The following is an 18,524-nucleotide window of genomic DNA, read 5'->3' on the forward strand; positions in this document are numbered from 1 at the left end:
GTGGAGGGGGGGAGGGAGGGAGGGGCACTGCGTGCGGGGTGGGCCTGCGGCGGCAGAGGCTGGCGTGACGTTGCTCCAGCCTGAGGCCCGCCGTGCGTTCTCCCGGGGAAGTTGTCCCTGGATCCCGGGAACCTGGCAGTGGCGGGCTGCACAGGCTCCGCGGAAGAGGGGTGTGGAGAGTGACCTGTGCTCGCACACAGGCCCCTTGGTGGCGGCAGCAGCAGCCTTAGCGTCTCCCGCCTGTCTCTGGGGTCCGCGCTTTTAGCCGCGGCTCGCGCCCGTCTCTGGGGTTCGCACTTTTAGCCGCGGCTCGCGCCCGTCTCTGGGTTTCGCGCTTTTAGCCGCGGCTCGCGCCCATCTCTGGAGTTCCTTTAAGCAGCGCTCTTAAACCCCTCTCCTCGCGCACCAGGAAACAAAGAGGGAAGAAAAAGTCTCTTGCCTCGGCAGGTGCAGACTTTTCCCGGACTCCCTCCCGGCTAGCCATGGTGCACTAACCCCTTCAGGCTATGTTCAAGCCGCCAACCCCAGTCCTCTCCCTGCGCTCCGTCCGAAACCGAAACCCGAGCCTCAGCTCGCAGCCCCGCCCACCCCGGCGGGTGAGCAGACAAGCCTCTCAGGGCTGGTGAGTGCCGGTCGGCACCGTTCCTCTGTGCGGGAATCGCCCCGCTTTGCCCTCCGCACCCGTCGCTGTGCACTCCTCCGCGGTCCCGAAGTTCCCCCCTCCGCCTCCCGCAGTCTCCGCCCGCGAAGGGGCTTCCTAGTGTGTGGAAACTTTTCCTCCTTCACAGCTCCCTCCCACTGGTGCAGGTCCCGTCCTTATTCTTTTGTCTCTGTTTTTTCTTTTTTTCTTTTGCCCTACCCAGGTATGTGGGGAGTTTCTTGCCTTTTGGGAGGTCTGAGGTCTTCTGCCAGCCTTCAGTAGGTGTTCTGTAGGAGTTCTTACACGTGTAGATGTATTTCTGGTGTATCCGTGGGGAGGAAGGCGATCTCCGCGTCTTACTCTTCCGCCATCTTCAAGGTCCCCTAGTCGAATAGATTGAACCATTCAGTTGACATTTCTTTTTCCATACACAGCACTGTATGTGAGAGTCATATTAGGAATTCTCTCTTCTTTTATGCCTTCAAGATAGTTACTGAGGGCTTCCCTGTTGGCGCAGTGGTTAAGAATCCGCCTGCTACTGCAGGGGGCATGTGTTTGAGCCCTGGCCCAGGAAGATCCCACGTGCCGCGGAGCAACTAAGCCCCTGCGCCACAACTACTGAGCCTGAGCCTAGAGCCCGTGACCCACAGCTACTGAGCCCACGTGCCACAACTACTGAAGCCAGTGCGCTTAGAGCCTGTGCTCTGTGACAAGAGAAGTCACCGCAGTGAGAAGCCTGCCCACTGCAACGAAGAGTAGCCCCCACTTGCCGCAACTAGAGAAAGCCTGCGCACAGCCCTGAACACCAAAAACAGCCAAAAATAAAAATAATAAATAAATTTATTTTAAAAAAAGGTAGTTACTGAAATTGAATACATAAAACAAAGAACACTTGTATAATTTAATCACATGCATGCTGTTACTTGATTTTTTTCTTGGTGCTTCCAGGATATTCTAGAATGATACGTGTTTTTATCTAAAATGGAATTATATAGCATTTCTAGCCCATTATTTCCTATTGTAAAATGAGAATGTATGGCTCAGGGTATTCAGTAAATTTAATGTTATTAATAAAATTCAACTCTTTACTAATCTTTAAAAAATGCTTTTAATAACTATGGCTCTTTGTTTTTTGCTTTTGCCTTGTTTTGGGCAGTTGATTGAGGAGCATTCATGTAACAAGATCAGCATAGTGGAAATGTTCAAAACATTTGCTAAATGCTGAAACAATTTCAGCACATGACGTAAATGAAATGTTGGACAGTGTATTGAGAGAGGAGTTTAGAATTTAGAATAAGATGTAAAATATTTCACTTGTTTAGACTTCTCTCTTGACCAGTCTCAATCTGAAGACCAAGATCCAGGGAGTAAGAAAGAAAAAGTTCCTCAGGGACCAGAATAGGTCTCTCTTCTTTCTCCTTAGGTTCTTTTTATTTTTTTAACACCTTTATTAGAGTATAATTGTTTTACAGTGGTGTGTTACTTTCTGCTTTATAACAAAGTGAATCAGCTGTACATATACATATATCCCCATATCTCCTCCCTCTTGTGTCTCCCTCCCACCCTCCCTATCCCACCCCTCTAGATGGTCACAAAGCACCAAGCTGATCTCCCTGTGCTATGCGGCTGCTTCCCACTAGCTATCTGTTTTACATTTGGTAGTGTATATGTGTCCATGTAGCACTCTCACTTTGTTCCAGCTTACCCTTCCCCCTCCCCGTGTCCTCAAAGCCATTCTCTACATCTGCGTCTTTATTCCTGTCCTGTCCCTAGGTTCTTCAGAACCATTTTTTTTTCTTTACATTCCATATATATGTGTTAGCATACGGTATTTGTTTTTCTCTTTCTGACTTACTTCACTCTGTATGACAGTCTCTAGGTCCATCCAGCTCACTACAAGTAACTCAATTTCGTTTCTTTTTATGACTGAGTAATATTCCATTGTATATATGTGCCACATCTTCTTTATCCATTCATATGTTGATGGGCACTTAGGTTGCTTCCATGTCCTGGCTACTGTAAATAGAGCTGCAATGAACATGTGGTACATGACTCTTTTTGAATTATGGTTTTCTCAGGGTATATGCCTAGTAGTGGGATTGCTGGGTCGTATGGTAGTTCTAATTTTAGTTTTTTAAGGAAACTCCATACTGTTCTCCGTAGTGGCTGTATCAATTTACATTCCCATCAACAGTGCAAGAGGGTTCCCTTTTTCCCACACCCTCTCCAGCATTTATTGTTTCTAGAGTTTTTGATGATGGCCATTCTGACTGGTGTGAGGTGATACCTCATTGTAGTTTTGGTTTGCATTTCACTAATGATTAGTGACATTGAGCATCCTATCATGTGTTTGTTGGCGATCTGTATATCTTCGTTGGAGAAATGTCTATTTAGGTCTTCTGCCCATTTTTGGATTGGGTTGTTTGTTTTTTTGATATTGAGCTACATGAGCTGCTTGTAAATTTTGGAGATTAAACCTTTGCCAGTTGCTTCGTTTGCAAATATTTTCTCCCATTCTTACGGTTGTCTTTTCATCTTGTTTATATTTTCCTTTGCTGTGGAAAAGCTTTTAAGTTTAATTAGGTCCCATTTGTCTATTTTTGTTTTTATTTCCATTACTCTAGGAGGTGGGTCAAAAAGGATCTTGCTGTGATTTATGTCATAGAGTGTTCTGCCTATGTTTTCCTCTAAGAGTTTTATAGTGTGTGGCCTTACATTTAGAACTTTAATCCATTTTGTGTTTATTTTTGTGTATGGTGTTAGGAAGTGATCTAATTTCATTCTTCTCCATGTAGCTGTCCAGTTTTCCCAGCACCACTTATTGAAGAGGGTGTCTTTTCTCCATTGTATAGTCTTGCCTCCTTTATCAAAGATAAGGTGACCATATGTGCATGGGTTTATCTCTGGGCTTTCTATCCTGTTCCATTGATCTATATTTCTGTTTTTGTGCCAGTACCATACTGTCTTGATTACTGTAGCTTTGTAGTATAGTCTGAAGTCCAGAAGCCAGATTCCTCCAGCTCCGTTTTTCTTTCTCAAGATTGCTTTGGCTATTTGGGGTCTTTTGTGTTTCCATCCAAATTGTGTAATCTTTTGTTCTACTTCTGTGAAAAATGCCATTGGTAGTTTGATAGGGGTTGCATTGAATCTGTAGATTGCTTTGGGTAGTATAGTCATTTTCACAATGTTGATTCTTCCAATCCAAGAATATTGTATATCTCTTCATCTGTTTGTATCATCTTTAATTTCTTTCATCAGTGTCTTGTAGTTTTCTGCATACAGGTCTTTTGTCTCCTTAGGTAGGTTTATTCCTAGGTATTTTATTCTTTATGTTGCAATGGTAAATGGGAGTGTTTACTTAATTTCTCTTCCAGATTTTTCATCACTAATGTATAGAAATGCCAGATATTTCTGTGCATTAATTTTGTATCCTACTACTTTACCAAATTCATCGATTAGCTCTAGTAATTTTGTCGTGGCATCTTTAGGATTCTCTATGTATAGTGTTATCTGAGAACAGTGACAGCTTTACTTCTTCTTTTCTGATTTGAATTCCTTATATTTCTTTTTCGTCTCTGATTGCTGTGGCTAAAACTTCCAAAACTATGTTGAATAATAGTGGTGAGAATGGGCAACCTTGTCTTGTTCCTGATCTTAGTGGAAATGGTTTCAGTTTTTCACCATTGAGAACGATGTTGGCTGTGGGTGTGTCCTATATGACCTTCATTATGTTGAGGTAAGTTCCCTCTATGCCTACTTTCTGCAGGGTTTTTATCATAAATGGGTGTTGAATTTTGTTGAGAGCTTTCTCTGCATCTATTGACATGATCATATGGTTTTTCTCCTTCAATTTGTTGATATGGTTTATCACATTGATTGATTTGCGTATATTGAAGAATCCTTGCATTCTTGGGATCAGCCCCAATTGATCATGGTGTAGGATCCTTTTAATGTGCTGTTGGATTCTGTTTGCTAGTATTTTGTTGAGGATATTTTCATCTATGTTCATCAGTGATATTGGCCTGTAGTTTTCTTTCTTTGTGACATGTTTGTCTGATTTTGGTATCAGGGTGATGGTGGCTTGATAGAATGAGTTTGGGAGTGTTCCTCCCTCTGCTACATTTTAGAAGAGCTTTAGAAGGATAGATGTTAGCTCCTCTCTAAATGTTTGATAGAATTTGCCTGTGAAGCCATCTGGTCCTGGGCTTTTTTGTTTGTTTGTTTTTGTTTTTTCTTTTTGCAGTACACGGGCCTCTCACTGTTGTGGCCTCTCCAGTTGTGGAGCACAGGCTCCGGATGCGCAGGCTCAGAGGCCATTGCTTACGGGCCCAGCTGCTCTGTGGCATGTGGGATCTTCCTGGACTGGGTCACGAACCCGTGTCCCCTGCATCGGCAGGCGGACTCTCAACCACTGTGCCACCAGGGAAGCCCAGGTCCTGGGCTTTTGTTTATTGGAAGATTTTTACTCACCTTCTCAATTTCAGTGCTTGTGATTGGTCTGTTTATATTTTCTGTTTCTTCCTGGTTCAGTCTCGGAAGGTTGTGCTTATCTAAGAATTTGTCCATTTCTTCCAGGTTGTCCATTTTATTGGCATATAGTTGCTTGTAGTAATCTCTCATGATCCTTTGTATTTCTGCCGTGTCAGTTGTTACTTCTCCTGTTTCATTTCTAATTATATTGATTTGAGGCTTCTCCTTTTTTTTTTTTTTGGTGAGTCTCTCTAATGGTTTATCAATTTTGTTTATCTTCTCAGAGAACCAGCCTTTAGTTTTATTGATGTTTGCTATTGTTTCCTTCATTTCTTTTTCATTTATTTCTGATCTGATCTTTATGATTTCTTTCCTTCTGCTAACTTTGGGGGATTTTTGTTCTTCTTTCTCTAATTGCCTTACGTGTAAAGTTAGGTTGTTTATTTGAGATGTTTCTTGAGGTCGGATTGTATTGCTATAAACTTCCTTCTTAGCACTGCTTTTGCTGCATCCCATAGGTTTTGGGTCGTCGTGTTTTCATTGAGATTTTTTTCTAACTATTTTTTGATTTCCTCTTTGATTTCTTCAGTGATTGTTTAGTTAGTAGTATATTGTTTAGTCTCCATGTGTTTGTATTTTTTACAGATTTTTTTTCCTAAAATTGATATCTAGTCTCATAACGTTGTGGTCAGAAAAGATACTTGATATGATTTCAATTTTCTTAAATTTACCAAGGCTTGATTTGTGACCCCAGATATGATCTATCTTGGAGAATGTTCCAGGAACACTTGAGAAGAAAGTGTATTTTGTTGTTTTTGGATGGAATGTCCAAAAAATATCAATGAAACCCATCTTGTGTAATGTATCATTTAAAGCCTGTGTTTCATTATTCATTTTCATTTTGGATGATCTGTCCATTGGTGAAAGTGGGGTGTTAAAGTCCCCTACTATGATTGTGTTACTCTCGATTTCCCCATTTATGGCTATTAACATTTGCCTTATATACTGAGGTGCTCCTATGTTGGGTGCATAAATATTTACAGTTGTTATATCTTCTTGGATTGATCCCTTGATCTTTATGTAGTGTTCTTCCTTGTCTTTTATAACATTCTATATTTTAAAGTCTATTTTGTATGACGAGAATTGCTACTACAGCTTTCTTTGGATATCCATTTGCATGAAATATCTTTTTCCATCCCCTCACTTTCAGTCTGTATGTGTCCCTAGGTCTGAAGTGGGTCTCTTGTAGACAGCATATATATGGGTCTTGTTTTTGTATCCATTCAGCCAGCCTTTGTTTTGGTTGGAGCATTTAATCCATTTACATTTAAGGTAATTATCCATATGTCTGTTCCTATTACCATTTTCTTAATTGTTTTCATTTGTTATTGTAGTTCTTTTCCTTCTCTTGTGTTTCCTGCCTAGAGAAGTTCCTTTAGCATTTGTTGTAAAGCTGGTTTATGGTGCTGAATTCTCATAGCTTTTGCTTGTCTGTAAAGGTTTTCATTTCTACATCGAACCTGAATGATCCTTGCTGGATAGAGTAATCTTGTTTGTAGGTTCTTCCCTTTCATCACTTTAAATATGTCCTGCCACTCCCTTCTGGCTTACAGAGTTTCTGCTGGAAGATCAGCTGTTAACCTTATGGGGATTCCCTTGTATGTTATTTGTTATTTTTCCCTTGCTGCTTTTAATATTTTTTCTTTGTATGTAATTTTTAATAGTTTGATTAATACGTGTCTTGGCATGCTTCTCCTTGGATTTATCCTGTATGGGACTCTCTGCACTTCCTGGGCTTGATTGACCATTTCCTTTCCCATATTAGGGAAGTTTTTAACTATAATCTCTTCAAATATTTTCTCAGTCCCTTTCTTTTTCTTTTCTTCTTCTGGGACCCCTATAATTCGAATGTTGGTGCATTTAAAGTTGTCCCAGAGGTCTTTAAGACTGTCCTCAATTCTTTTCATTCTTTTTTCTTTATTCTCCTCTGTAGTAGTTATTTCCACTATTTTATCTTCCAGGTCAATTATCCGTTCTTCTGCCTCAGTTATTCTGCTATTGATTCATTCTAGAGAATTTTTAATTTCATTGTGTTTTTCATTATTGTCTGTTTGCTCTTTAGTTCTTCTAGGTCCTTGTTAAACATTTCTTGGATTTTCTCCATTCTATTTCCAAGATTTTGTGTCATCTTTACTATCATTACTCTGAATTCTTTTCCAGGTAGACTGCCTATTTCCTCTTCATTTGTTTGGTCTGGTGGGTTTTTACCTTGCTCCTTCATGTGCTGTGTTTCTCATTTTTCTTAACTTACTGTGTTTGGGGTCTCCTTTTCACAGGCTGCAGGTTCGTAGTTCCCATTGTTTTTGGTGTCTGACCCCAGTGGGTGAGGCTGATTCAGTGGGTTGTGTACGCTTCCTCGTGGAGGGGACTAGTGCCTGTGTTTTGGTCGATGAGGCCGGATCTTGTCTTTCTGGTGGGTAGGACCACGTCCAGTGGTGTGATTTGGGATGTCTGTCACCTTATTATGATTTTAGGCAGCCTCTGTGCTAAGGGTGGGGTTGTGTTGCTGTCTTGTTAGTTGGTTGGCATATGGTGTCCAGCACTGTAGCTTGCTGGTGATTGCGTGGAGCTGGGTCTTAGGGTTGAGTTGGACATCTCTGGGAGATCTTTCACTGTTTGATATTACTTTGCGCCGGAGGTCTCTGGTGGATCAGTGTCCTGAACTCGGCTCTCTCACCTCAGAGGCACAGGCCTGACACCCGCCTGGAGCACCAAGACCCTGTCAGCCACACAACTCAGAAGAAAAGGGAGGAAAAAAAGAAATAAATAAGTAAAATAAAGTTATTAAAATAGAAAATAAAATTATTAAAAATTTAAAGAATTGTTAAAGTAATAAAAGAAAGAAAGAAGAGAGCAACCAAATCAAAAACTAATCCACCAATGATAACAAGTTCTAGAAACTATACTAAAAAAAAAAAACAAATGGACAAACACAACCCTAGGACAAATTGTAAAAGCAAAGCTACATAGACAAAATCACACAAAGAAGCATACACATACACACTCAGAAAAAGATAAAAATGAAGAAAAAATATATATCTATATATTTTTATAAAGGGAAGAGAGCAACCAAATGTATAAACAAATCTACCAATGATAATAAACTCTAAATACTAAACTAAGATAAACATAAAACCAGAAACAAATTAGATGCAGAAAGCAAACCCCAAGTCTACAGTTGCTCCCAAAGTCCACCGCCTCAATTTTGGTATGATTCATTGTCTATTCAGGTATTCCACAGATGCAGGGTACATCAAGCTGATTGTGGAGATTTAATCCGCTGTTCCTGAGGCTGCTGGGAGAAATTTCCCTTTCTCTTCTTTGTTCGCACAGCTCCTGGGGTTTAGCTTTGGATTTGGCCCCACCTCTGCATGTAGGTCGCCTGAGGGCGTCTGTTCTTTGCTCAGCCAGGACGGGGTTAAAGTAGCAGCTGATTCGGGGGCTCTGGCTCACTCAGGCTGGCGTAGGGGGAGGAAGGGGTATGGAACGTGAGGTGAGCCTGCGGCAGCAGAGGCCAGCGTGACATTGCACCAGCCTGAGGCGCGCCGTGCGTTCTCCCGGGGAAGTTGTCCCTGGATCCCGGGACCCTGGCAGTGGCGGGCTGCACAGGCTCCCGGGAGGGGAGGTGTAGATAGTGACCTGTGCTTGCACACAGGCTTCTTGGTGGCGGCAGCAGCAGCCTTAGCGTCTCATGCCCGTCTCTGGGGTCCGCGCTGATAACCGTGGCTCGCACCCATCTCCTCCTTAGGTTCTTAACTTTTATATATAAGAGAGGCCTCTGAATTCCTGTAGTCCTTTAGGACTTAATATGTCTCCATCACATTGTTTTACATAATTTTTCTAACAGATTTGTTAGGTTATCAAGTGCTCAGATAGTTAAAAGCAAGAGGGGCCTTCCCTGGTGGCGCAGCTGTCGAGAGTCCGCCTGCCAATGCGGGGGACACGGGTTCGTGCCCCGGTCCGGGAGGATCCCACATGCCGTGGAGCGGCTGGGCCCGTGAGCCATGGCCGCTGAGCCTTTGTGTCCGGAGCCTGTGCTCCGCAACGGGAAAGGCCACAACAGTGAGAGGCCCACGTACCGCAAAAAAAAAAAAAAAAAAAAAAAAGCAAAAAAAAATAAAGCAAGAGGGCTTGCTGAGGTAGAAATGACATTATTCTAGGGAGTAAAAAACTCCTTCCCTCAACACCCCCCCAAAAAATCCCAGAAGTACAAAATTATAAAAGCATAACAATATAATAGCTTTACTGTTGGGATATATTGGATAAACAACCCAAACAGCTACCTCAGGGAGCTTCTGAGGAATGAGCAATCCATTGATCTGTGAAGGAAAGTTAAATTATATTTAAAGTAATGTCGAAGAGAGCAAGTTGTTTTTTCATGTAATGCTTTTCAGATAGTACATTTTGATATTTACATGGTGTCTATTCACCACTTTTAAAATGCTCAATTCACTAATAGGAAACAAATGAAACTGAGCATTATTTTTTGAAATACTTCAGTCCATAATTATTTTGATTTATGAATCTCACAAGGCATATTTTATATTCATCTCTTACCATAGCATGTCTTGAGTACCAACTGAGTACAGAGTGTAGTAGCGAAGGAAGGCATATGATCCCTGCCCTCTAGGACCTTGCCTTCTGAGAGGAAACTGAGCCTGAAATGACAAGTGATCATATGCTTGTGTTTCAAACTATGGAAGAGTAATCTGAACAGAGTGCTGTATACTGTAGGAGACTTCCTAGAGGAGAGATGAGTTTTGAAATGAATTTAGAAAAAAGTGGGGAAGGATACATACCTAAAATGTATTTATATTTCAAAACTAAAAACATTGATGCTATCTCTTTAATTTACTCTTGAATAAAAATTCATCTTATTCCCTAACAAACCAAAAGTTAATAGGTTGTTATTTAATGTAAGTAAGGCACATACACCACCAGTTGGGTAAAAGCATGGGACGGTCATTTAAAATCTTGCTGAGAACTTTTCCATTTATTCTGTACTACCTACCTGATGCCAGGCCACAGTCCCTGGCTGGTGAATGAGATAAAATATTTTTATGCTCTTATTCTCTTGTACCTAGATGCCTGTGGTGAGCCACCAAGGTATGAATCTATGCGGCTCCAGGGTGTCCCTAAACCCAGTTATAGCCCTGGGGACAGTATACAGTATGAATGTCGCCCAGGTTACCAGCCCAAGCGTCCTTCTCTTCCTACTTCTGCTGTTTGTCAGAATGATAGTATGTGGTCACTTCTCCAGGAGGCCTGTACAAGTAAGTAAACAAAACTTTTTTTTTTTAATTCAAAAAACTTTTTTATTGCTCTAGAGATTTTTCACACATTTTAGGGTTCATATTTTACGACTGAAATGGTTTTCTCATGTGAATGTAGGTTTTAGACAGCAGTGCATTCAGGCTTTGAAAAATCTCCAGGGAACCTTTTTTTCCACAATTGGTTGCCTGGGTAAATGTGAATCTTCTTTGACGTTATAATAGTTAAAGAAAGCAAATAACAAAAGATAATAATATTCCCATGAATTCAAGTGAGCAATGTAGAATATTGAATTTGATTCAAATCTGTTTTGAAACTGGTATAAAACAACGAATTTGAAATTTTCCTTTTAGGAAAACAGTGTCCTAACCTAGGGGATCCCCCAAATGGCCAAGTACGCTACCCAAATGGAAGTATTCTGTTTGGCTCAGAGGCTCATTATGTTTGTAATGTTGGGTAAGTAGGATGCTCCTTAGAGGAAATAATGTTATATGTTACTAAATCCATTTTCATTTTGCCTCTCTTCTTAAACATTCCCACAAAGTTGATTTAATTTTGCTTTCTGTGTGACAAGTTGTACTGTAGCCAAATAACTCTTGGGCTTTTTATGGAGACTGAAAAGATGTGTAACTAGTAGAAAGAAATTTAAATTGAAGGAAAGTAAAATTGTGTAATACTTAGTATGTGTATTAATAAACCTCTCATAAGCATTAAAAATGTGTTAATCATGGTGACTTTATCCTTGACAACACAATGCACCCTATTTAAAATGGTCAGTTCTCAGAGGTGAAATAGGTTTATGGAACTGGGGGGTAGAGTTGCCAACTGAAGATATTCTTATATCAAAGTAATCTGTAAGATGTCACAAGACCAAAAGTGACCTGGTAAGCTTAGACAATAATGTTGATCAAGATCTCTTAATTGGAAAACCTTATTTTTAAAACTACTACAAAGGAGTGAAGCATCTCAAAAAGTGGTACTGAGGATTTAATAATAGCCTTTGTTTTACAGGGCTCTTTTATAGCATATGTTAGGGATACTGAACATTTATAAAAAATGTGAATTTAAAAGGTAAATGTAATATGCTATGGAAACACAACTGGTTTTTAAATATTGTCTATGTATCCTGGTAATTTACTGAGTTCATTTATTAGTTTTTACAGTGTGTGTGTGTGTGTGTGTGTGTGTGTGTGTGTTTGTGTGTAATCTTCAGGGTTTTTTATGTAGAAGATCATATCCTCTGCAAACCGTGATAATTTTACTTCTTTCTTTCCAAGTTAGAACTATATTTCTTTTTCTTGCTTAATTGCTCTGACTAGAACTTCTAGTACCACGTTGAATAAAAGTGGTAAAAGCAGTTGTTCATGCCTGTTCTGATCTTAGAGGAAAACTTCCAGATTTTAACCACTGAGCATGATGTTTGCTGTTGGATTTTCATGTATGGAGTTTATTATCTTAAGGCAGTTTCCTTCTGTTTCTAGTTTGTTAAGTATTTTTCTTATGAAAAATATTGAATTTTATCAAATGCTTTTTCTGCCTCAATTGAGGTGACCATGTGGTTTTTTTCCCTTTCATTCTTTTGATGTTGCATATTACATTGATTTTTATGTGTTGAGCCATCTCTTGCATTCTAGGAATAATTCCCACTTGGTCATGATGTTTAATCCTTTTAAAATGCTGCTAAATTGTTTGCTAGTATTGTGTTGAGGTTGTTTGCATCAGTGTTCTTAAGGGATAGTGGTCTCTAGCTTTCTTTTCTTGTAGTACCTTTATTGAATTTTGCTATCACCGTAATGCTTGTCTCAGAATGGGTTTGGAAGACTTCCCTCCTTTTCAGTTTTTTGGAAAAGTTTGAGAAGGATTGGTATTACTTCTTTAAATGTTTGGTAGAAATCACCAATGAAACCATCAGATCCAGGATTTTTCTTAATTGGGAGAATTTTGATTACTGATTCAATCTCCTTACTAGTTACAGATCTATTCAGATTATCTGTTTTTGTAATTAACTCTTGGTAGATTTTGTGTTTCTAGGAATTTGTCCATTATATCTAGTTTATCCATTTGTGGCATAAAATTGTTCATAGTACTCTCATAATAGTTTTTTTTTCTGTCAAATCTATAGTGATGTTCCTGCTTTCATTTCTGATTTTAGTAATTTGAGTCTAATCTCTTTGTTTTAGTCAATCTAAGGGTTTGTCACTTTTGTCGCATTTTTTGAAGAACCAACTTTTAGTTTCATTGATATTCTCTCTTGTTTCGCTCTTTTTGTTGTTGTTGTTTATGTCTGTTCTAATCTTTATTATTTGCTTCCTTCTGCTAACTTTGGGTTTATCTTTTTCTGGTTCCTTAAATTGTACACTTAGTTTGTTTTTTCAGAGCTATCGTTTCTTAACGTAAACCTTTATAGCTATAAATTTCCCCCTTAGCACTGCTCTTGCCGAATCCCATAAGTTTTAGTATGTTATGTTTTCATTTCCATTCATGTCAAAGTATGTTCTAATTGCTCTGATTTCTTCTTTGAGCCATTGGTTGTTCAAAAGCATATTGTTTAATTTTCACAATTTTATGAATTTTCCAGTTTTCCTTTTGATGTTGATTTTTAAATTCATCCTATTGTGGTCAGAGAATATACTTTTTATGATATCTGTCTTTTAAAATCTATTATTAATATTAATTTGTGGCACAAAACAATTATATTATTAATTATTTATTAAATAATTAATTATGTTTTGAATAACATTAATTTGTCACATAACATATGGTCTATCCTGGAAAAAGTCCCACATGCTCTTGAAAAGACTGTGTATTCTGTTGTTGTTGGGTAGAATGCTTTGTATATATCTGTGAGATCAGGTTGTTTTACTGTGCTGTTGAAGTCCTCTGTTTCCTTATTTATCTTCTGTCTAGTTGTTCTATCCATTATTGTGAGTGAGGTATTGCAGTCTCCAACTATTATGTAGAAATGCTTATTATGTAGAAATGCATATTTCTCCTTTCAATTCTGTCATTTTTTGCTTCATATATTTTGATAGCCTGTCATTAGGTACATAAATGTTTATAATTGTTATATCTTCAGTACTGAATCCTTATTAATATAAAATTTACTTCTTTGTTTCTTGTAACCTTCTTCATTTAAAGTCTATTTTGTCAGATTTTAGTATAGCTACTCTACTGTCTTTTGGTTACTATTTGTGAGAAATATCTTTTTCCAGCCTTTCATTTTCACCGCATTTGTGTCTTTGAATGTCAAGTGAGTCTCTTGTAGACAACATATAGTTGGATCATGTGTTTTTATCCATTCTGCCAATCTCTGTCTTTTGATTGGAGAGTTTATTCCGTCTACACTTAATATAATTATTGATGAGGAGGGATTTATTTCTGTCATTGTGCTACTTGTTTTCTATATGCTTTATAGCTTTTTTCTAGTCCCTCATTTCCTGCATTACTGTTTTCTTTTGTGTGTAGTTGATTTTTGTAGTGAAATGTTTAAATTCCTTTCTCATTTCCTTTTGTGTATATTCTATAGTTATATTGTTTGTGGTTACCATGGGAATTATTTTACATTGAACATTGTACATGGGAATTCCCTGGCGGTCCAGTGGTTAGGACTCTGCACTTCTACTGTAGGGGGCACGGGTTCAATCCCTGGTTGGGGAACTAAGATCCCACAAGCCTCACAGGGCGGCCAAAAAAACCAAACCAAAACAAAACAAACAATGACAGAATTGAAGGGAGAAATATGCATTTCTACATAATAAGCATTTCGACATAATAGTTGGAGACTGCAATACCTCGCTCACAATAATGGATAGAACAACTAGACAGAAGATAAATAAGGAAACAGAGGACTTTTTTTCTTTTAGCACTTTGTATCAATCCACGGTCTTCTGGTCTCTGAGTTTCTAATGACAAATCTTAATTAGTATCCCTTGTATGTGATGATTCACTTCTCTCATGCAGCTTTCTGCATTCTTTGTCTTTTGAAAGTCTGATTATCATGTATCTTAGTAAGATGAATACAAAGAGACCTGCACTCAGAATTTTAAGCTTATGGAGGATTTTAAGCTTTTGGCATATTTGTTTCTTTTATCAAATTTGGGAAGTTTTCGGCCATTATTTGTTCAAGTATTCTCTCTGTCCCTTTTGCTCTATCTTCTCCTTCTGAGAGTCCCACAGTGTATTTGTTGGTGTCCCACAGATCCCTTAGGCTTTGTTCACTTTTCTTCAATCTTTTTTCTTTCTGTTTCTTAGAGTCAATAATTTCCACTACCCTATCTCAATTTCACTAATTCTTTTTTCTTCTCAAATATGCCTTTAATTCTTCCAGTGACTTTTTCATTTCCATTAATGTACTTTTCAACTCCAGAATTTACTTTTGGATTCTTTTTACGTTTTCTAGCTCCTATTGATATTTCCATTTTGTTCACATATTGTTCTCTTGACTTTCTACATTTCTTCCTTTAATTCTTTGTGCATCTTTATCCCAGTTATTTCTTTCAAATTTTACTGAGGCTCCAGGGCAGGGCTTAGGCAGGGGGCAACCCTGTGGGCAAAAGAAGAGCCAGTGGAGAGGATGTACCTGACCTTCTTCTTGGGGCACAGGTTGTTGGTTTGGCCACACTTCTTCTTGTGGCAGTTGACAGCACTGGTGTGCAGGTGAGCATAACACCTGCAGCAGATCATTTTGTTGCAGCTGTACTTCTGGGAAAGCTGGCAGAGGGAAGACTTGATGATACCACCCTGCAGGTGAAGCACCAAGTGTAGGGTGGATTCTTTCTGGATATTATAGTCTGAGAGAGTACGGCCATCCTCAGCTGTTTGTCTGCAAAAATCAGACTCTGTTGGTGAGGCAGGATGTCCTCAGTGTCTTTGATTTTGGCTTTGACATTCTCAGTGGTGACACTGAGTTTGACCTCAAGAGTGATGGTCTTGCCCGTCAGGGTCTTCACAAAGATCTGCTGTTTGGCTTCTTCATTGGCTTCTCTGTGTCTGCTGTTTGGTTGCTTCACTGAAGGAAAATGGGGTGGCAGAACTGGCATCCGTTAATTTCCATTGAGAGTGCCTTCACAAGACATTTAAAGTCTTTGATAGATTTGTCATGAGGTCTCCTTCAGAAAAAGATTCTGTTCATGTATTTTTCCACTGTATGAGCCATACTTTTCCTTTCCCGTTTCTTTGTATGCCTTACAACTTTTTTGTTGAATCAATATTTGAATCTAATAATGTGGTAACTCTGGAAATCAGATTCTGCCCACTACCTAGAGCTTACTGTTTTATGGTTTTTTTTGTTTTGGTTTGGTTTGGTTTTTTGATTGCTGTATGGTGTCTGTGTGCTGAGGAGCAGCCTGACATATAAACTTGAAGGTCATCTCAGGTTTTTTCTGAGCCTTTCTCTGGGCAGGCGGAATCATTTTCTAATTATTTTCCACATGGCAGTTATTTTTGAATGTCCTAGTGTTTAATGTCTGGCTCCTGTCAGTGGAAAAAAAGTAAAAGTGAAGGGGAGGGGCAAAGGATGCTGGATTTTAAATCCCTTGGATATCATTTGTCCAGTGTTGAAGGAGCTTGAAAAAGTTGGGGGAGGTGTGACAACAAAGGCTGCCCACCTCTTTTTCTGCTTCTCTGTGATCAGAAGCAGCAGTGATAAGAACACAAATCCCTGATACTTGGAGGGCAGATTCCTTTTTGCCCACCCTAGCTCCCACAGGCTACTTATAAGCTGCTCTAGCAACACGTGTACAGATGCCAGCTGGGTGGGGGGGATAGGTAGCTGCCACTGTGCTAAGAGCTAAAATTGACTCAAATCAAGTTAATTTACCTAAGTCTTCTCCTAGTAATTGCAAGCCATGAACAGATTCTAGACTTCCAAAATAGTGATATCAGGCAGATTCTGTCAGTGTCATCATCAAGGTGTGGAGACAGATTTCTGTTGCCACTTATTTTGCCATCATCCCAGAATCCTCTCCTAATGCATTATAATCTAGAATCAATGAATTAGCCTTTAGGGAAAAGTCCTCTGGAAGTGGGTACAGGCAGTTACACTGAGTATTTTTAACTTGATTAAGTAAAAATAGCAGAATATCCAGTGAATGTTCCGCTGGAACATTTAGAAGAGGCTACTAGGCACCAAAAGTTTAAGATGTAGAATCAAGGAAGTTGTAGCCCTCTTGAGAAACAGAATATATAGAGAGGCATCAGAGCAAAATAGTAAATGAAAAGTACCAAATAGATAGAATCATTCATGATCATTACAGTGAGAGTCCAGAAGGAGAAGAGTGTATTATGAATTTAAATAATTGGAGAATATTTCATTGAGTAGTATTCCTGAACTACTACTAGAAAGATACAGGCATATCTTGGAGATATCGCAGGTTCCTTTCCACACCACTGCAATAAAGCAAATCAACTGAGTTTTTTACATACATTTATACTATACTGTAGTCTGGTAAGTGTGCAATAGAATTATGTCTAAAAAAATGTATATACCTTAATTTAAAAATACTATATTACCAGAAAAATGCTAACCATAATCTGAGCCTCAGAGGCATAGTAGTAACATTAAAGACATTGATCACAGATCACTATAACAAGTATAATAATAGTAATAAAGTTTGAAATATGTGAGATTTACCAAAATGTGACACAGAGACATGAAGTGAGCAAACGTTTTGGGGAAAATGGCACAAATAGACTTGTTTGAATCAGGGTTGCCATACACCTTCAATTTGTTAAAAGCTTAATAAAGTGAAGAGCAGTAAGATGAGGTATGCCTGTATTCTGAATATTAATAAAGAATGTAAAGAATATTATCTAAAGAATGTTTTAAAAAGCTAAAACTTACCTAGTACTCACTACATGCCAGATGCTAACTCATCCAATCCTCAGAACAGTCCTATGAGGTATGTAGTGTTACCCCCCTTTTCACAGATGAGGAAACTGAGCAAGAGAACCTTGCCTAAGGGGCTTGCCCAAGCTCAAATAAGTCAGTCTTAGAGCTGGAACTTGAATCCAGGCAGGCAAGCTCTAGGGCCTGATCTGTCTGCTCAGTCCTTACTGAGCAGAATGGTGTGAGCAAAAGGGTAGAGAAGTGAACGTGTGATGCATTTGCCAGAGATAGCGGAGGGGCTACACTGACAACATGACAGAGTAATTTAGACATTTTTCTGTGGGCCAATGTGTGTTCACATGCAGAAACTCAATTAAGTTGCATATTTAGTTAGCACTTACATTATATTTTGTTTAAGGAACTTCTCCCTCAAATCACTATAGTGCAGGAAGACAACCATATAAAATTGTTTTCATTATTATGTCCATCTTGTAACTACTAAAGAACATAGTAACTTTTCTTTTCTCATTTAGTTATTTCTTAATTGGACCAAGTATTCTATACTGTGACATTTCTGAAAGTACTGTGGACTGGAGTGATAATCCTCCAATATGTGAAAGTAAGTATATTCTCTCTTTAGAATATAGAGGAGCAGTTCTCAAACTTTGGGCCTCAGGACCCCTTTATGCTTTTAAATTAACATAGATACCAATGAACCTTTCTTTATGTGGGTTATATCTTTTGCTATTATTATATTGGAATTAAAACTGAAAAGTTTTTAAAATAATTATTATTCATTTTTAAGAAGAGTAAGCACAATACCTGTTAGTATATACAACATACTTCTATGAAAAATCAAAAATTTCCAAAACAAATAGTGGCATTGTTTTACATTTTTGCAAATTTCTTCAATATCTGGCTTAAAGGAAGACATCTGGATTCAGTGTCTTGCAAAATCACACAATTTATTGCCTCTGGAAAATTTCACCATACACTTGTAAGGATGAAAGTGAAAAATGACGATAATACTTGGTATCAATGTGAAGAACTGATTTAGTGAATAGATATATTTACAAATTATGAAGTGTTACTCAACCAGCACTGAGTTCTGTTTTTAATCATAATTATATCATATCATTAAATTGTCAACATCTCTTATGATGAGAACAAAACTTAGTATGGCCTTGCAGATAAATAAATATGTTTCATATAGATTTTTAATGTAGTTATTTAAGAAAATTAGTTTTATTTTAAATA

At 38.6% G+C, this 18,524-nt stretch overlaps 1 protein-coding gene and 1 pseudogene across 7 annotated transcripts in view; one reads left to right on the forward strand and one right to left on the reverse strand.

Annotated features, from left to right (window-relative positions):
• CD46 (CD46 molecule) overlaps nt 1–18,524 on the forward strand; it is a 61,862-nt gene that overhangs the window by 13,531 nt on the left and 29,807 nt on the right. For all 7 annotated transcript variants that reach the window (XM_022593514.3, XM_022593511.3, XM_022593513.3 and 4 more), the window contains exons 2-4: nt 10,255–10,443; nt 10,795–10,897; nt 17,801–17,886. In XM_022593514.3, the coding sequence (XP_022449222.1) occupies nt 10,255–10,443; nt 10,795–10,897; nt 17,801–17,886 (378 nt within the window). The remainder of the gene's footprint in view (nt 1–10,254; nt 10,444–10,794; nt 10,898–17,800; nt 17,887–18,524) is intronic.
• On the reverse strand, nt 12,642–15,853 carry LOC149750484 (ubiquitin-ribosomal protein eL40 fusion protein pseudogene; annotated as a pseudogene).

The sequence above is a fragment of the Delphinapterus leucas genome, chromosome 1, assembly GCF_059928025.1.
Source record: "Delphinapterus leucas isolate spDelLeu-1000000601 "Yukka" chromosome 1, BTC_Dleu_Yukka2, whole genome shotgun sequence".
Lineage (NCBI taxonomy): Eukaryota > Metazoa > Chordata > Mammalia > Artiodactyla > Monodontidae > Delphinapterus > Delphinapterus leucas.